The following is a 15457-nucleotide window of genomic DNA, read 5'->3' on the forward strand; positions in this document are numbered from 1 at the left end:
GCAGAAAGTAGCTTCCTCACTCGGGTCAGCCCCCTCCTCCCCCCCCCCCCCAAAAAAAAAAATGGTTCACCCCACCCAAGAACAGAGTGTTCCTCCATGGGTGGTTTGAGGAGGCACAAGTGTGTTGTGTGTTTCGTGCAAATGTGTACGCCTGAGGGAATGGTGGAAACCATCACCCTAAATAGTGCAACGGGAAAAGAATGACAATTTCTTTATGCTTCACTATGCATATGGGGAAGAAAAGGGAACAGAGTATTTAATATTTTGAGAAATGTCACCAAAGAAAGAAATGTACAAAAAAAAAAAAAAAAAAGGCAAACGCGTGTGTAATAGCCTTGGTATTAAAAAATGCTTCAACTGTTGAAGTTCAACTGAGAACGGCATCCAAATTAATTCAACCCTGTCGAATTGGGAACTTGACGGCCTCATCCTCCAAAAGACTCAGAAGCTGAGACGAGCTGTGCTGGGTAAAATCCAGCATTGTTATCCTATTATCTCTGAGATAATGTGAGATATGAGATTTCCCTTAGATAAGAGGAAGCATGCTGCTTAAGGCAGTCTAGATCACTGGTAGGAGACTGCTAAAGCTCAAAATCCTGACGCCATAGCTCCCTTGAGAAAGACTCCACACCTCAACTGGCATTCGTACCTAAAACCACTAATAAAGAAAGAATGCATAGAATGTATAATGAATAGATGGATAGACAGACTAGAAGAGAAAGGCAGGTAGATAAAAGAGGTGATAACATGGGTGTCTGGTAGAAAGAGTGATAAGAGAAAGCAAAGTAATATCAAAGGCAAAATTATATTGTTTTTCATATTACTGTCTCCTGATTGCTGTCTCCCATATTTGAATGCGTGCCCATGCTTTGGTAATTTGCATGTACATTAATCATTTTCACTGAGAAATGAACTGCCACGGCTGCCTGAAGGCTGCAGGGGAAAATGCAGTGAGAATGGGCTTCTTGGCATCAGATACCAGGTTCAAGCTGAATATACTGCCTGAATGCAACCTGGCTCTGGGTGAAGGAGGCACGGGGAGATGTAAAGTGTTCATAATCCTACACCATAAATCTGTCCAGCATGCATCATATGCTCTCATTTTGTGAGTGTGTGTGTGTGTGTGTGTGTGTGTGTGTGCCTGAGTGTCTGTCGCACTCTCAAATTACTCTGCTCCCCTGAGCCAAGACAGAGGATAAAATATGAATCAGCTGAATTCTAGGATAGTTTCCAGTCTTCCCAGACTCTCCTCGGCCATCATCAGGCAATACAAGCGTATGCACGTATAACAGACGTATGCACACAACTCTACACACACACATTGGAAGTTTCAAGTCTCTCCATATTGTGCTGAAGAGTCTGTCACACATTCTCGGCTATACATTTGACATTCATATCCCTCATATTTGCCAAGTGTCGCTCAGCAGCTGCTAGAGCGTTTGTATTGTGACAGGATTACGAGAGTCTGTCTCTCTTTACCTATAAATCAATTAGATAAAGTTATATAGTCATACTCTGTTATAAATACTACTGTCTGTTGAGACAGGGGTTATGCGCCTTTACAGGAGATAAGATTATACGTATACCTAGAGACATTTTTCCTTTCTTCCCTCTTCATTTCTCCAAATTCCATTTGTCTTTCCTTTGTAATGCTGCAGTCACTTTTCTGTCATACCTCCTGCTTTTTTTCTTGAGAGCAATCTTTCAGGCAAACCATCGATGGTTTGACTGATATTTCTTTTTTTTCCTTTTTCTTTTGCGTGTGTGTGTGTGTGCATGAACTTTTGCCCTTGTGGCCCTGCACAGACCTCTACCTAAATACACTTTATAAATAACAGTCTAATTGCTTTGGATTAAAGTGTCTAAGTGACTGCCTTGCACCCTTGCCAACTTGCTGCACAATCCCCTGGTGTCTGGCCACTCCAAGTATGAGAAAATTTCCTGGCAGAGCACGCACAATGAGGAAAAACTATATGTTTCAAGTAGACGGAAAAAGAAAATTATTCCACATCAGTGCTTATTAGTTGCAATTACAGAGAAATAAAGCATACTTAACATACTTTAACATACTTAATACACCAAAAGCATTGCTGTATTATGGATTTGTGAATTCCATAACCACCCATACTGGCTTATACAATAAAACAACACCCCAGAATCCCAATGGCATCTTCTAACACCCTTGATGTTAATGAACTTGTGGGAGCCTAGAGGGCAATCCCGACACCAAGTGGTACCCCGCCATTAGAGGCATTATGAAGTCAAGAGTAAGACTATATACCATTCACCGCAGTGACATGCTGTCAGACCAATCAGCAGCCCCAAGCACACACTCCAATAGAAGTAGACAGCCCCTCCCCCTGCACTAGCCCCCACAACACTACCAACCCTGACGCTTTGTTGCAATTGACATGTGCTTCTCCCACGCACAAATGCAGAATGCGTCCACATGCACTCATGGATGCTTTTACTCAGATGTAAGTAGCCTTGAATACATAAAGGACACACATATATGGAGGAGATTTAGTATCAGTCACTAACATCAGTTCAAAATCCCATTAATTTCTGGGTTGGATCAGTTTATGTACAGAAAACTAGAAAATAAAAGACAGTGAAGTTGCCACTAATCTAATAGGGGTTCACAAGAACACAGTTCTATCCTCCCTCCACTAAGGAGCTGATTAGGAAGCCGTGACCTCAGAATATTGCAGCCTTCCTAGAAGTCAGAAGCCATTAGGTATTTATAGGAGCTTAATGGCACTGTCTAGGTGTACTGGCTGTCTACTACCCAGCATCAAGGCAGCATCACATCCTTTCCAATTGCAGTCACGGCAACACAATCTGCTCTATAAGATTTTTCTAGAACCGCTATGTTCAATAACAACAGCCTCGAGAGATTTCAATGTCTTTAAGTTGGTTATCCCCCCAAAGCACGACCACTCCTTTCAAGAAAACCAACCTCCACCTTTGAACTTCGCATTGAAACTGCAAACTTATACCACTTAATTTCATTTGATTGCATCACCGTATTATTTTTGTTTTGTTTTCCCTGTTTCTCTGCCACTATAGAAAATAAAAGAGTTTTACATGAAAGGCTCTGCTCATACAATATTGTTGATTGGGATCAAAATGTCATGAATACTCCCAACTCACAAATACTAGTGTCAAATTTAATTGCTTGATGTGGTTGTAAAATTATATGTATCAGAGTGCACCTGTTTTATGCACATGTACAGTAAGAGAGAAGGCAGATGGATTTGGGGTCCATGTGGCTTCATACTGATACATTTATTATGGATTGGACATCCTGTGATTTCATATGCAACTCTTATATATTGAGCCACAGGTACTACAAACTTGGAGATGAATGTTGTGTTGCATGTACAGGTATGCTGCTGGGCGGCAGTATTCCACCAGCTGTTTGCTTGGTTCCTTTAGATGAGCTGCACATGTGACTTCTAAGTGTATGTTTATATTACCTCTCTGTCTCTGACCAAAACCAGGTCAGGCCTGTTACTGACATTACGGCTGCCTGCTGTAAACGACTTACCTAATCCCCCATCATTACCTGGAATGGGCCCCGCGTCGCGCCTGTGGCCTGAAATAGCACAGGACCTCAGACTGCCACTGTCAACACCCTTAATTTGCAGTTTCATAAATAGCATAGTAGGGCTTTGGCGTGAAAGATAAAGAAGCCCCGTGGTTGCTGGTGTAAATGGAGAGCTAATGAAGAAGTCTACCTGAGGCCACACCTTAACAGTCATTTCAGTTTAACAGGACAGGCTTAAAATGACAGTCAGGTGCTACAGCTGAGGCCCCCACCCGGAAAAAAAAAATGAGACTCAGCTCTGGTGACAGACTATGTTTTGAAAAAAGGTTAATTCCTCAGAAAGATAAGACAAATGCAAGTTGAAGTCATGCCATTACTTTGATATTTGTTGATATGTTATGGTGTAAATGGCACACCCTGTGGATGAATAGAAATAATGTGAAAGTATTTAACAAGATAAATTTAGCACCAAGCATTAGGTTGGAAGAGAAGTGTGGTTGCTTAACATGAAGTTAATGTGAAAGATCTCTTATCTTGTCTAATCATCTTGCTTACATACACATAACCTACTGGCACTGCATCTACAAAGAGCCATCACACTCAGCACGTCTTTTCTGTATTGACATGAAAATCAACTAACATCTAGTCTCAAAGCTCAGCTCTGCAAAGTTACACCATCAGGACAAGCACTGCTGCCCTGCTGATCCCGCTGCCCCCTCTCGCTGTCCTCAGCTGCCTATAATGAATAGAAACAAGATGAGGCTGGGAGCAGGGGCTGATAACATGGGCAGATGTCCAGGAGGTTACTCTAGGCTCTCAGCCAGACAGGCGGTGGTAGTGGACTGTGGTCAATTGTAGACGCCCCACTAAATATTTACATGGTGGTCAGTTGACCTGTGATCTCCTACAAGTGTCACTCAATTGATTCTTAGATATATTTTAATCATAACTAAAAGATCTGGACTTTCTCTCTGCATGAAAATGCATGGGATGATTTTCTCTGTTTGCCTATTATTAGCAGCATGTAGTAAGATTCATCGTGAACCGCTGTGGTCCTATTCCCACTGAGGGGATTTTATGCGCTATTATGAACACTGCTGCCCATGATGACCAGGCTCTCTGCAGCTGGGATGAGAAAAGCCCCTTTTTTCTTTCCTCTCTCTGTCTCATTTTTTTCTTTTCTATATAAAGACGTAACAAGTGATTCCACTCCACTCTATTACAATTTGCCTCAGTGATATATTAAAATGACTGACGGCAGTAATGAACTAAGACAAGATAACGCATGGCACCATTCATGCGTAACAGACGCGGAATCCCACGGTAACGTGTAAGTCACGCGGGGTGAAAGAATCATAATAGCTTAGTGAACAGGAATAATAATCGATATTATCACTGTGATTATCACAACCTTGTCACGCTGGCCCGGCTGCTTTATTTCTTACCTTCCAGCCAGCTGAGCTGTTACTGTCGCCCTTATCCTTGAAATAGGGCACATAACGGACCATCCAGTCGTATATCTGTGACAGTGTGAGTCTCTTTTCTGGGGTGCTCTCAATAGCGCGGGTAATGAGATCCGCGTAGGACTGGTTCCCCCACGCGTTTCGCCGGGAGGATTTGGCTTTGCGCAGGGGTCCGGTGACATCCAGAGCTGCGCCAGCCAAGCATGGGTGCGTCGCGCCTGTGGGTGCAGGGGCGCCGGCTGGATGCTTCAGCTCTCCCGGCGTTCCGCCCACGAGCCCCGCTCTGCAAGCGGGGATGTCTTCCGGTTCTACCTTGATGCTGGCCAGTGGAAGACCTACGTTCACCTCGTGTCCACCGGGGAAATCCTGTGGACAAGGCAGCGGCCAGGTGCATGAGCGAGGGCGGCTTTGAGGCTCGAAATCCGAATCAACCTGATGAGCGTCTAATTCGTCGTCCTCCATCATCAACATTTACCCTTCAGTTGAAAAAAGAATAAATCAAACGTAGAGCAAGGGTGGGGAAATACCTCCACGATTCACGTATCCCGCTGTCTTCAAGTAGGAATTTGCCTTGTAATATGGCTATTAAACTCAGTCTGAATCAATAATGGGCAATTCAGCGGAGTAGAAGAATCATGATGAATGAAAGAAAAATCATAGCCTCGCGTGTAGAGATAGCAGAAGTAATAAAAGTAATAATAATTTCTTGTCCATTTTACCTGAAGTAAATTATCTAATGGTGACTGAACTATTTATTTGGCAGTCCGCATCACCTTAAAACATTCAAACCCGTGTCAGTCTTTGGGGCTTCTCAATCCAGTTGCAGCAACAGATGATCTTTCAGATAAGGACAAAAGCAGCCGTCGATAAATCCTCCAGAAGACAACAGAAAGAAACGGGAAAGAAGGGGAAAATCACCAGGGCTGTGTAGAGAGCATCCACTGAGGCGATAATGCGTGATTACCGTGAATTATTAAATCTTCCAGTCTGCACGGATTAAGCTGGCAGCGGCACATTCAAGTCCATTCAGCCTGAACAGCACCCAACTGTCTGCAATTATAATGAAGAGGCGTGCGCTTGTGACGAATCGATAAATTCCCTGTCTGAAAAATATAAAGGAGGGAAAAATAGTCCGGCAATCAAATCTCGTATCCACTCGTCGGGCTGATAAAATTGGCTTTTATCACACCTCCTCTTGCTCCCCTCTATCACCCCTTGCCTTTTCTCACTCACTCAGATCCCACACATGTTCTCATTTGCTTACAACTCGTTCCGTCGATGTGAACCGAGGATGACGCGCCGGCGCTGTATAGTAGAGATGCTGCCAATTGGAGTGCGCTCACGAAATCAATACTCTCCAAACATGATTACAGCGAAATCCCGAACTCTCTCTCTCTCTCGCTCTCCCTCTTTTCTCTGCTGCTCTCCCTCCTCTCTCCTGCGCCTCAGTTAGGCTACTAACGAAGGGGGCAAAAACCCAAAATTCTTAATCAAAACTCCGCATAATGATCTTTGTGGCGGAGCGTCACATGGCGCTTTGTGTGCCAGCCTCCGTGTCCAGCCCTAATAAAACAAGACAATGTGTAACACAGAGAAAGGGAAAATTCCTGCACAATTGCGACACGGGTTTTTCTCTTTAAAAAAAAAAGTCTGAGCGTAACAAATTGTCGCGTGCACGGTGTGCAACGTCCAAATGCCCTTCAGGGAGAATTTACGGCGCCCGGCTCCGCTGATTATTTGCGGGCAATACCTCAGTGAGTGTAATTTTCTATGCCGATTAGACAGATTTAGTTCAGATTAACCGAGATTAGTTAACCCTAGATTTTAATCCGGGGGGGGGGGGGGGGGGGGGGGGGTGCTTCAGATGCCAGAATGAAAGAAATATATATATCTCCTCCATACTTCACATAAATGAGGGTAAACGCATTTGCCTCAAAGACACTCTGCCCGGCGCATTGAGCTCCGGTCAGAACCGTGTGCGCAATTCTTTAGCTTCACTGACCGAGGGGTCGAGGCGTTGGGGTCTCCGATCCTTTATCCTACCACCTTCTTCTAAGAGCTGACGGCTGGGCGGGGACAGAGTCACAGGTGCTTGAATCCGATTGGCCATCTCCCCTTATAAACACTAGGCTACCTGACCCTTTTACCTGTATCAATCTAAGAAAGATTTGCGGAACTTACATGTTTACAGAAACACTGCCTGACAGCTTTAGGCGGACTCACGCATGCAGTGGTGATGGTTGCTGTAGGGAGAGTATTACTTATTCACTTATTCATACCTTAAAACAGTCCTGCTTCTGTAGATTCTCACTTCCAGTAAAGAATTAAAGAATGAATAAATAAAAACTAATATTATTTAGAAGTGAGGCAGCCACTCCAAGCAAGCATTTTAACAGCTATAACCTGTGGGGGCTTTTTGCTGTCAATCCATTGCCATCAAAATATTTAAAAGAGGAAAAATGCATTTCACTACAATTATACATCATCTACAGACCCTTAGACGTGTGTATTCTAGTCACTACACTTTAGTTAAAATAAACATTTTCAATGACACATCCATCATCAAAACAGCCCCTGTGCAGAAAGGTGTCTCAAACTGTCTGAGGACTCCACCTTTTTCCTGCGTTCAACTGTGGACAGAAGCAGTACTTAAAAGTTGCACAACAAGGCCACACTGTGCACTCAGACATGAGTGATGTTGAGAAATATGCGTCAAAAATAGCACGCTTTTAAATGTGGGAGGATGTGTCATATGGTGTGTCACGGAATGACTTAACGTTCAGCATCAGTACAATCACATGGTTAAAATGCCATGTTGCTAATAGTTTGTGTGTAATAAGCCTAGAAACCCTATTCGGACTACAAATATAATTAATGGGTGATGGTTTATTGTATTTTGATTATTGCATGTCAAGAATTTCAATCAAACCAGAGGTGGAGCGAGTCAAGCCTCTCGTAGCCTCTAGTCTCCGAGACAAGGTTCTACTTGAGATGCTTCCCCTGGAACACTTATGAATGCCACAATTTTGGTGACACTCGAGAATACACAATGTGTCTTGATTACAAATGAAGCGAAAGAAAAGTAATTGTGACTATCAAAAAAAAGGCAAACGATCAGATCCAGAGACCCACAGCAGGAGTGAGTCTCAAGAGAAAAAGGGAAAAGCAAAGAACTAAGAGTCAAAGACAAAGGCTCTGGCAGCACAAGTTTAAAAACTACAACTTCAGTCCCTGCAGGCTGATGGCTAAGTTGTCCCCATACCAGACATACCAGAGGCAGCAAGGCTGGCTTAAAGCACTGAATGGCTGATCCTAGAACAGCGTGTTCTGCACAGCAATAATCACCTCAGTCAGCCACAAGCAAGGCAGAGCACCACATGAACAACAAGTCAGAGCTTTGTGCCTGTTATTTTGCATGGTTAGAAACTGTTCTGGAATTTCTTTCAAATAAGGAAAGGGACACTTCCCCCCCCCAACTATTTCTATAATACCTTTACGGATTTCTTTGGCCCTGGCATTTTAGCCATCACTCACAACCTTGTGGTGTTGTGCAATTTATCCCTGCACCCCATTCTGCCCAGCACGGTTGGAAGTAGAGGAATCTAGAGAAGCCACAAGAACACCCTAGGGAGATCTATGTCTGTCTGGGAAAGCACCTCCTTTGGTTCTCCCTCCCCTCTCAGCAAATAACCCACACTCTCTAACAAGCATATGGGTTCTCAATGACACAGGAAGGAGAGGGCTCATATCCAAGTATTGGGAACATTTCTGAGTAGGCGACGCTGGATTTCACCCCTTCTTGGCTTTGACCCAAAGTAGGCTGACTTGAAGACTTCCTGCCCCGAGCCAGTGCCAGATTTCTGTGGCATCTTGGCATCTTCACTGCCAACTATGAACAGAGGCAGCGAAGACAATTGGTGCCAAGAGTTTTAATTAAGACTGTGTTGTAAAGAGGAAAGTAAAGGCATGTGCAGGTAATGGCTTCCATCCCTGTTTCAGAGGGCTAACAGAATATGATTAACTAATACAATCTTAGCCTTAGCCAATTAATTATATTTAACCGTTAAAAACAGAGAACGACCAAATGGTCCAGAGAGGGAAATCAGCATGCACCGCTCTCATGCTCAAAGCTGAAGAGAGTGTAATTGTGTTATAATACACTGATGCCAAAGATTATTAAAGGCTATGTTTTCAGACAAAATGCACATGCACAACTAGAAGAATAAATTACCTTTTTCAGTTAGTGTCCACAGTAGAGTCAGTCATTTTAGGGGGTGGATCAATTACCACTTTGAAAATTAAATACTGTCAAACTTTGGTCTGTTGGTTAGAAACAAATAAGCAATAATGGCAAAACATTGTTCTTTGAAGAACTTCAATGAGACTTGTACTTTGTTTTCTTTTGGTTATTCTCTTCTGACATTTTACAGACTGGATGATCCATTAAAAGAAAACTGATATTCCTGGAGCTGGGAGTAAGCGATGAAAAAGAATATACCCTTCTCTGCGTCGTCAAATTGAAAAATTAATCGATGATGAAAGTATTTCAGGCTTCAGGCATTATGAAATAGTATTAACAACCCAACAATGAAAGTGAATAAGATTAATAATCATTCGAGTACTGCAACCTTAACCATATCACGTTCTGAAAGGGTGTCGCTCTGGTCTCAGTTTCTTGAAATAAACCACAGAACGGATCATATTGCCTCCAGCAATGAGTTAAATCTCTTACTTGTGCAAGTCAGTGGCTGGCTACATCCACAATAGCCAAGTAGGCTTGATGCCAAGACACTGATTAGCCTAACTATGCCTGTTCTCCAGGCAATGCAGTGCTGAGTGGAGGTGCAGTGGGAGTCTAGCTCATCACCAAAGAGCACTGTGCTAAACACAAGTTTAAGTGGAAGAAAGCCAGTAGACTGTAGTGTATCCATGCTGGACATATAAAGCCTTGGGCAAGGAGGCATCTGCCTCTTTAATACATAATTCACTCAGAGCTGAAACATCATGCTTTAGTCCTAAGGGCCGGCAGTCTGCTTCTGGTTGTTGGAACATAAAACTGTCTCCATCAGATAATCCAGTCTCACTGACAGGCAACTCCTGTGTACCAAGTAGCAGTTCAATTTAACCTTAACTTCAAAACAAGATTAGAAAAGTACACATTTTTAACATATTAGTAAATGTTCAAAGTTCATTTTGTGTTGTTTTTCAACTTGCACCAAATGCATGTGGAAGCACTGCCATCTCACCTTTCCACCTCAGTGAGTTTGTCCTCATCAGCCATGATACGCAGGTAGGTCAACATGTAGAGACAGCCATCTGCCCTGGAGCTCTCCCCCTCAGACATGCACGCGGTCACTTTACATCTCAATCTCTGCAAATGCATCTTCCTGTAGGGGTATTATTAGAAGCACTCATGCCTTATTACCAACATTATTATCATAACTGACAGGATGTGCATTAGTTACTTTGGTCTCCGCAGTTAGATCGGGCCATAATGTTGACACACTACTGCATGGGCCTTTCTGGATTTCGATATTAACAGTGGAGAACCTGAAGCAGATGCAGTGCTTTCATGTGTAATAGTCCCAGCTCATGTTCCCATGAAAGAGCCACTAATGGGTTAACAGTAGAAATGAGAGGGGAAAGAGAGGGAAAATCAATGCTTTTGTTGAGGGGAAGAAAGGAAGGCTTTCACAGGTCTATGTATCATTAAGCAATTGAGAAAGCTAATTAGAGTGGGGGGGAAAGATGTGCAGATCTCACAGCTAATTATTTCCATGGCAACCACAGCTCATGTAGATGATGTGAGGTAGCATCCAATTTGCTTCAATCAGGATATTTACAAGAAGAGAAACAGAGACCCCTAGTGGGATGAAGTGAACATATCCATGAAAGCTGAGTGTTGAAAAGAAACTTTAAATGTAAAAAGGATTCAAATAAACTGAAAAATACCCAAAATCATACATCTCAAATTCTGTTTTGAAATGTTGATACATGGAAAATATTATCTAGTTTGTTATCATTTGCAAAAATAAACAACTAATATCATTTTTCGGCTTTCCAGGAATTGTGTTGATTGTTAGCACAGGTATAAGCTTGCCTACAGCCCAACTTATAGAACCATGATTTGGTAAAAGTTAGTAGAATGCAGTGATGTTTGACAGTATTAGCTGAAATGTTCTCTATCTCATTAAAAATTGACCAAACAGTAACTGTTAAACCAAGACTATATATAGACTCTTTTTTATTTTATTAAAAAACAAACAAACAAACAAAAAACATACAATGGTTATGCACATTAGTTCTTTGATGAAGTGACAGGTGTTTTTAAAAGTGGGGCTTTATAGTTGATAATGAGGACGTTACATATTAGGCGTCTATGTCTCTTTTCCCTGGTCTTTGTGTCATACCTGCAGGTCAGTGTCTCTTTGAAGCACACAGTAAAGCAGTCACAGAGGACAGGATGAATCTTTGCTTCCATTCACACAAAATCTGGAAATTCCAGAACTTCAGACATGGCTTTTGCTTCATAAAAGTGTGACCATGTTTAATTTTGCTTTAGAACATAAGCGTTGTGAGACAATACAAAAAGAAAATATTTTATTCCTCTAACTCACCACTTTGTTTAGTCCCTCCACCCCCCTTCATTCAAAAACTATCCCACTTGAAAACAACCTCCCTCTCTATAACATCAGCTATAGCTCAGGCAGTTAACTAAAATAGTGCAAGGAGGCTGCCAATCAGTTCTGTTCAATGCTGCAAGCCCCAACACCAATGTTACTGAATTTTCAAAATATACTGCCCTGAGAAGGAACTTTTTTGAGAGTGAAATAATTCCCTCAGAAGTTGACTTAGACCTGGTTCCTCTAGTGGAAAGTCATGGAGTCCCTCCCAAGGTTCCCAGTCACCCGGGGAAAGTTCCTTTTTGTGGAAAACTGGCTAATGTCTCTGTTTGCTAGGGTCAATCTTTTCCAAGTGAACCAGGGGTTTGAGTTGTTCAGCAAAGCTGCGCATGTCCTCTGACACAGTGTCTTGTCCTGCAGGAGCCAACACACTCAGCTCCACCAGGTATGAAAGTGATAGATGCTCAGTGTTTTCTGTATTCCCTGGTACAAGTATGCGTGACAGCTTACTGACCACAATTTTCATTGCACCTTTACGAAATATGTGTCCATTGCTGACAAACTCATGGTCCATGCGGAAGCCCATCTCATTGAGGAACTCCGGAAGGCTGTGAGTGGCAGCAACATCAACACAGTTGCGTACCAAAGCGTGGCGACTCTTGTCTCCCACTTCAGATTGACCAAGGTAGCGTAGGTGCCATGGAGCAGTTGGGTGGGAGAGGGAACGGCGGGCACGCAAAATGAAGGGATTTCCTTGCTGGCCTTTGAGAAGGTAAACCAACTCATGATCAGTAAAAGTCTCAGGTTCCATGTTGTCGCACAGACCTCGAAGGCGATGCAAGAGGCTTTCCAGGGCCTGGTCCAACACACTCCCTGATTAAATAAAGTGCACAAGGAACAAATACAAAAAATGACATTTGATCTGATGGCCAGGACTCTATACATATTATATTTATAAATATAGTCTCCACTATCTCAGATCGTCCATAGTTTGTACATTTGCTTTGACATTTTTGCTTCATATATCAAATACCTCAAAGATTTTCCTTTAAAACAAAAAAAATACACATCCACCCACTTTCAGGGCACATGCAGTAATATTTTAAACCTAGTAAATTATAAGACAGTTCAGTAGATCATGAAATACTCATTTTGATTTATTAAACTTATCTCAATAAATCAAAATCTTTTTATCAGAATACCATCTGAAACCTCCAGAATTTAGAATTTTGGTCTATTTGGGTTAAACTATGCATGTATTTTTCATTTTTGTGGTACAACTTCACATTTGCTCAATCCAGCATGAAATTTAAACCCCCCAAAAAGATTTGTTTTCATTTTTATAACTAAGAAATAATTTTCCATTTTGCATTATTGTGAAATTCAATTGTATACCATTAAAAATTGGTGTGCGTTTAAATATGAAACAGATTGGATCTGCAGATCTGGATATGGAAATCATATGCATTTAACTGTATTATCTTTAACAGATATTTGTGTTCAAACATCTGGTATGTATGACAAAAAAAATGCTGGAAGAGGTTCAATGGTCCATATTTCAAAGAAAATATATCTTAAAAAGTATTTGATAAAACTTCACAGCAATCATACATGACAAAACTTTGGACCATACATTTTTTAGGCAAAACTGCGATTGTCCAGGAGAAGGCCCACAGTATTCTACAATTGAGTGACCAAGTTAAGAAATAAGGTTTTAAACATTGTAAATGCACCATTTTAAAAATTATTTATAATAATATTATAATAAGAATTTAGCTGTTATTTAGGAGCTAGTGCATAATAATTTAGGTCAAAGGTGACATATGTAACACTGTTCACTTTCACACCAAAGGATGTTGCTCATGTAACTTTACTCATTGTGCTGAACAGTTGCACAATGCAACTATTAAATGATTATTGCTATTGTTTTGCATTTTTGTTACTATAAGCTACTATCTGTAGTATTGCCACTATCAGTACCTTATGCTATGTATAACACTCAGGGCTTGTTATTTGCCTGCTTACTTGCTTCAGCTTCGGTGGATGCATGATATCTTACCTTGTAACAGATACTCCATCATGTTAATTGTGCCCCCAGTGACAGGCATTACAGTAACAGGTGGCGCCTCCATCTTTCCTCGGGTACTTTGAGGTTTTTGAGCCTAAAGAAAGAAAATTATATGCAGATACATATATACATGTCGGAACATCTGATGGAGCAATGCCATCATTAACAAAAAAAATTCACCTGTCGCCATAGGTAACAGAGTTTGTAACTTTTAGCTCGCTAATAGCCAGTGATAACGCCTTCTAATCTAGGTGTAAATCACTCGAAACAACAATTATAGTGCATTATTGTCTACGAAACCACGAAGAGCAGTAGCCGAGGAAAAAGGGTAAATGTTTTAAGTGTTCGTTCTCGATAACGTTTTAATAAAAGACCAAAGGCCTAAACGGGGTTCTGAACACACGGCTACTACTACACAGCTACTCTGTTTCCTAGTAGCTAACCGGAACGTTACTTAAGCTAACAGGCTAAACGTTTCAATGTTATTACAGAAACATTAAAAATATATTACCTTTCAAAAATAAAGAAGCGAACGCGGAAAGAAATAAACGTCTTTTTAGTTATCAAAGAAAAAGTGAACACAGTTAGCAACAACAATGAATGAGAAGCGTCTTCCTTTGGTGTGTCAAATCGGTAGACATCCAACTTTGAGGCTCATTACAGCCACCTACTGGTAGTGTTAAAATATCGACAGCAGGTCATCCGTGTATAAAATAGAAAGAAATGGACATGGACGTCATGGACAGACAGGCTTTTTAGGCTACTCTGCTTTTATTAACACCGGCTATACGAATGGATTATCAGTACTGTGAAAACTATTACTGTTTTCACAGTACTGTGAAAAGTATATATTACTGAGTATTAAGTTTAGAGGCTTTATTGGCATACATACTGTGGAAATAAAAGCAGTAGTTTACACTTAATTTTGCCAATCTCTTGACACAAAACAAAAATAATTATTCAAATAAAATAAAAATAAAGAATCCGGAAATTTTACAGATTGCAAGAATTGAAGATGCAAACACTAAAATTAGTTTTAAAAACAAACCTGAGTTTGAAAACCTGAGTTGTACCTGCTTTGTCCATATTTGCAAACCGGTCTTTACAAATTTGTGCCATAGCAGGTAATAATAATTACAGTAATAGTCAATAATATTGATGGGGTAGAAGAGAGGCATAACTGACTGTCTTATTCACGAGTCTGATTTGAGACTTACAGTCTTTGATTTCAGACTCCTGTTGCATCTACCTTTAGAATCTACCACCTACCTGTTAACTGGTGGTGTTGTGAGTGTGTGTTGTATTTAATGTTGATGTGGGCAATGCTGACAGCCCTGTTGGTGTAAATGTCATATACTAATGAAAAGATGATCCTGTGATTTATTGTGCAGTCTCGCACAATAGAGTGTTCCTGTCTTGAGTAGTGCAGCTGGGCCCTGTTAGTCATCTTAGAAAGTACAGTCAATGTGCTGGTTGTGAGACCAGGTGAAATCCAACCTCATGTGTGTCCTCTACCTCTGTCTTGGAGTGTTTTTTCCTCAGATCTCCTTGCTCTTATCTACATTTAGGGCAAGATTATTTTCCTGACTCCAGGCCACTAGTCATTTCACTTCTCTTCTCTATGCCAGCCCTGCCAGTAATCAGCCCAATTACTTTAGATTCATATGCAAATTTTATAATTCTGGTATTGATTAGGGGGGTGCTCACACTCATATGTGAAGAGAGCATGTGGCAGTGCACTCAGCACGTGCCC

At 41.4% G+C, this 15457-nt stretch overlaps 2 protein-coding genes across 3 annotated transcripts in view; both read right to left on the reverse strand.

Moving 5' to 3' along the window:
• LOC146698951 (forkhead box protein O6-like) overlaps positions 1 to 6439 on the reverse strand; it is a 28818-nt gene extending 22379 nt beyond the window's left edge. Inside the window, exon 1 of the mRNA XM_085471852.1 lies at positions 4996 to 6439. Within this exon, the coding sequence (XP_085327978.1) occupies positions 4996 to 5484 (489 nt within the window). The 5' untranslated portion in view covers positions 5485 to 6439. The remainder of the gene's footprint in view (positions 1 to 4995) is intronic.
• Positions 6440 to 11246: 4807 nt separating this feature from the next.
• Positions 11247 to 14361, reverse strand: med18 (mediator of RNA polymerase II transcription, subunit 18 homolog (yeast)). Of its 2 annotated transcripts, none has more exons than XM_085471860.1 (3): positions 14216 to 14361; positions 13696 to 13798; positions 11247 to 12509 (listed from the first exon to the last, which is right to left on the reverse strand). In XM_085471860.1, the coding sequence occupies exons 2-3, from the start codon at positions 13766 to 13768 to the stop codon at positions 11953 to 11955; spliced, it is 630 nt and encodes a 209-aa protein (XP_085327986.1). In that variant the 5' UTR covers positions 13769 to 13798; positions 14216 to 14361; the 3' UTR covers positions 11247 to 11952. The 2 variants fall into 2 exon arrangements, with proteins under 2 accessions (XP_085327986.1, XP_085327987.1); XM_085471861.1 differs by lacking the exon at positions 14216 to 14361 and adding an exon at positions 13885 to 14209.
• Positions 14362 to 15457: the final 1096 nt, after the last annotated feature.

Source organism: Copadichromis virginalis, linkage group LG11 (genome assembly GCF_057382275.1).
Source record: "Copadichromis virginalis isolate Kocher_CV1m ecotype Utaka linkage group LG11, C_Virginalis_male_GT1.1, whole genome shotgun sequence".
NCBI classification, from domain to species: domain Eukaryota; kingdom Metazoa; phylum Chordata; class Actinopteri; order Cichliformes; family Cichlidae; genus Copadichromis; species Copadichromis virginalis.

Coding starts and splice junctions, on each gene's coding strand:
- med18 (XM_085471860.1), bottom strand. CDS start 13,768: ATGGAGGCGCCACCTGTTACTGTAATGCCTGTCACTGGGGGCACAATT. Junction 12,510..13,695: donor GATGGAGTATCTGTTACAAG/GTAAGATATCAT, acceptor TTATTTAATCAG/GGAGTGTGTTGGACCAGGCC.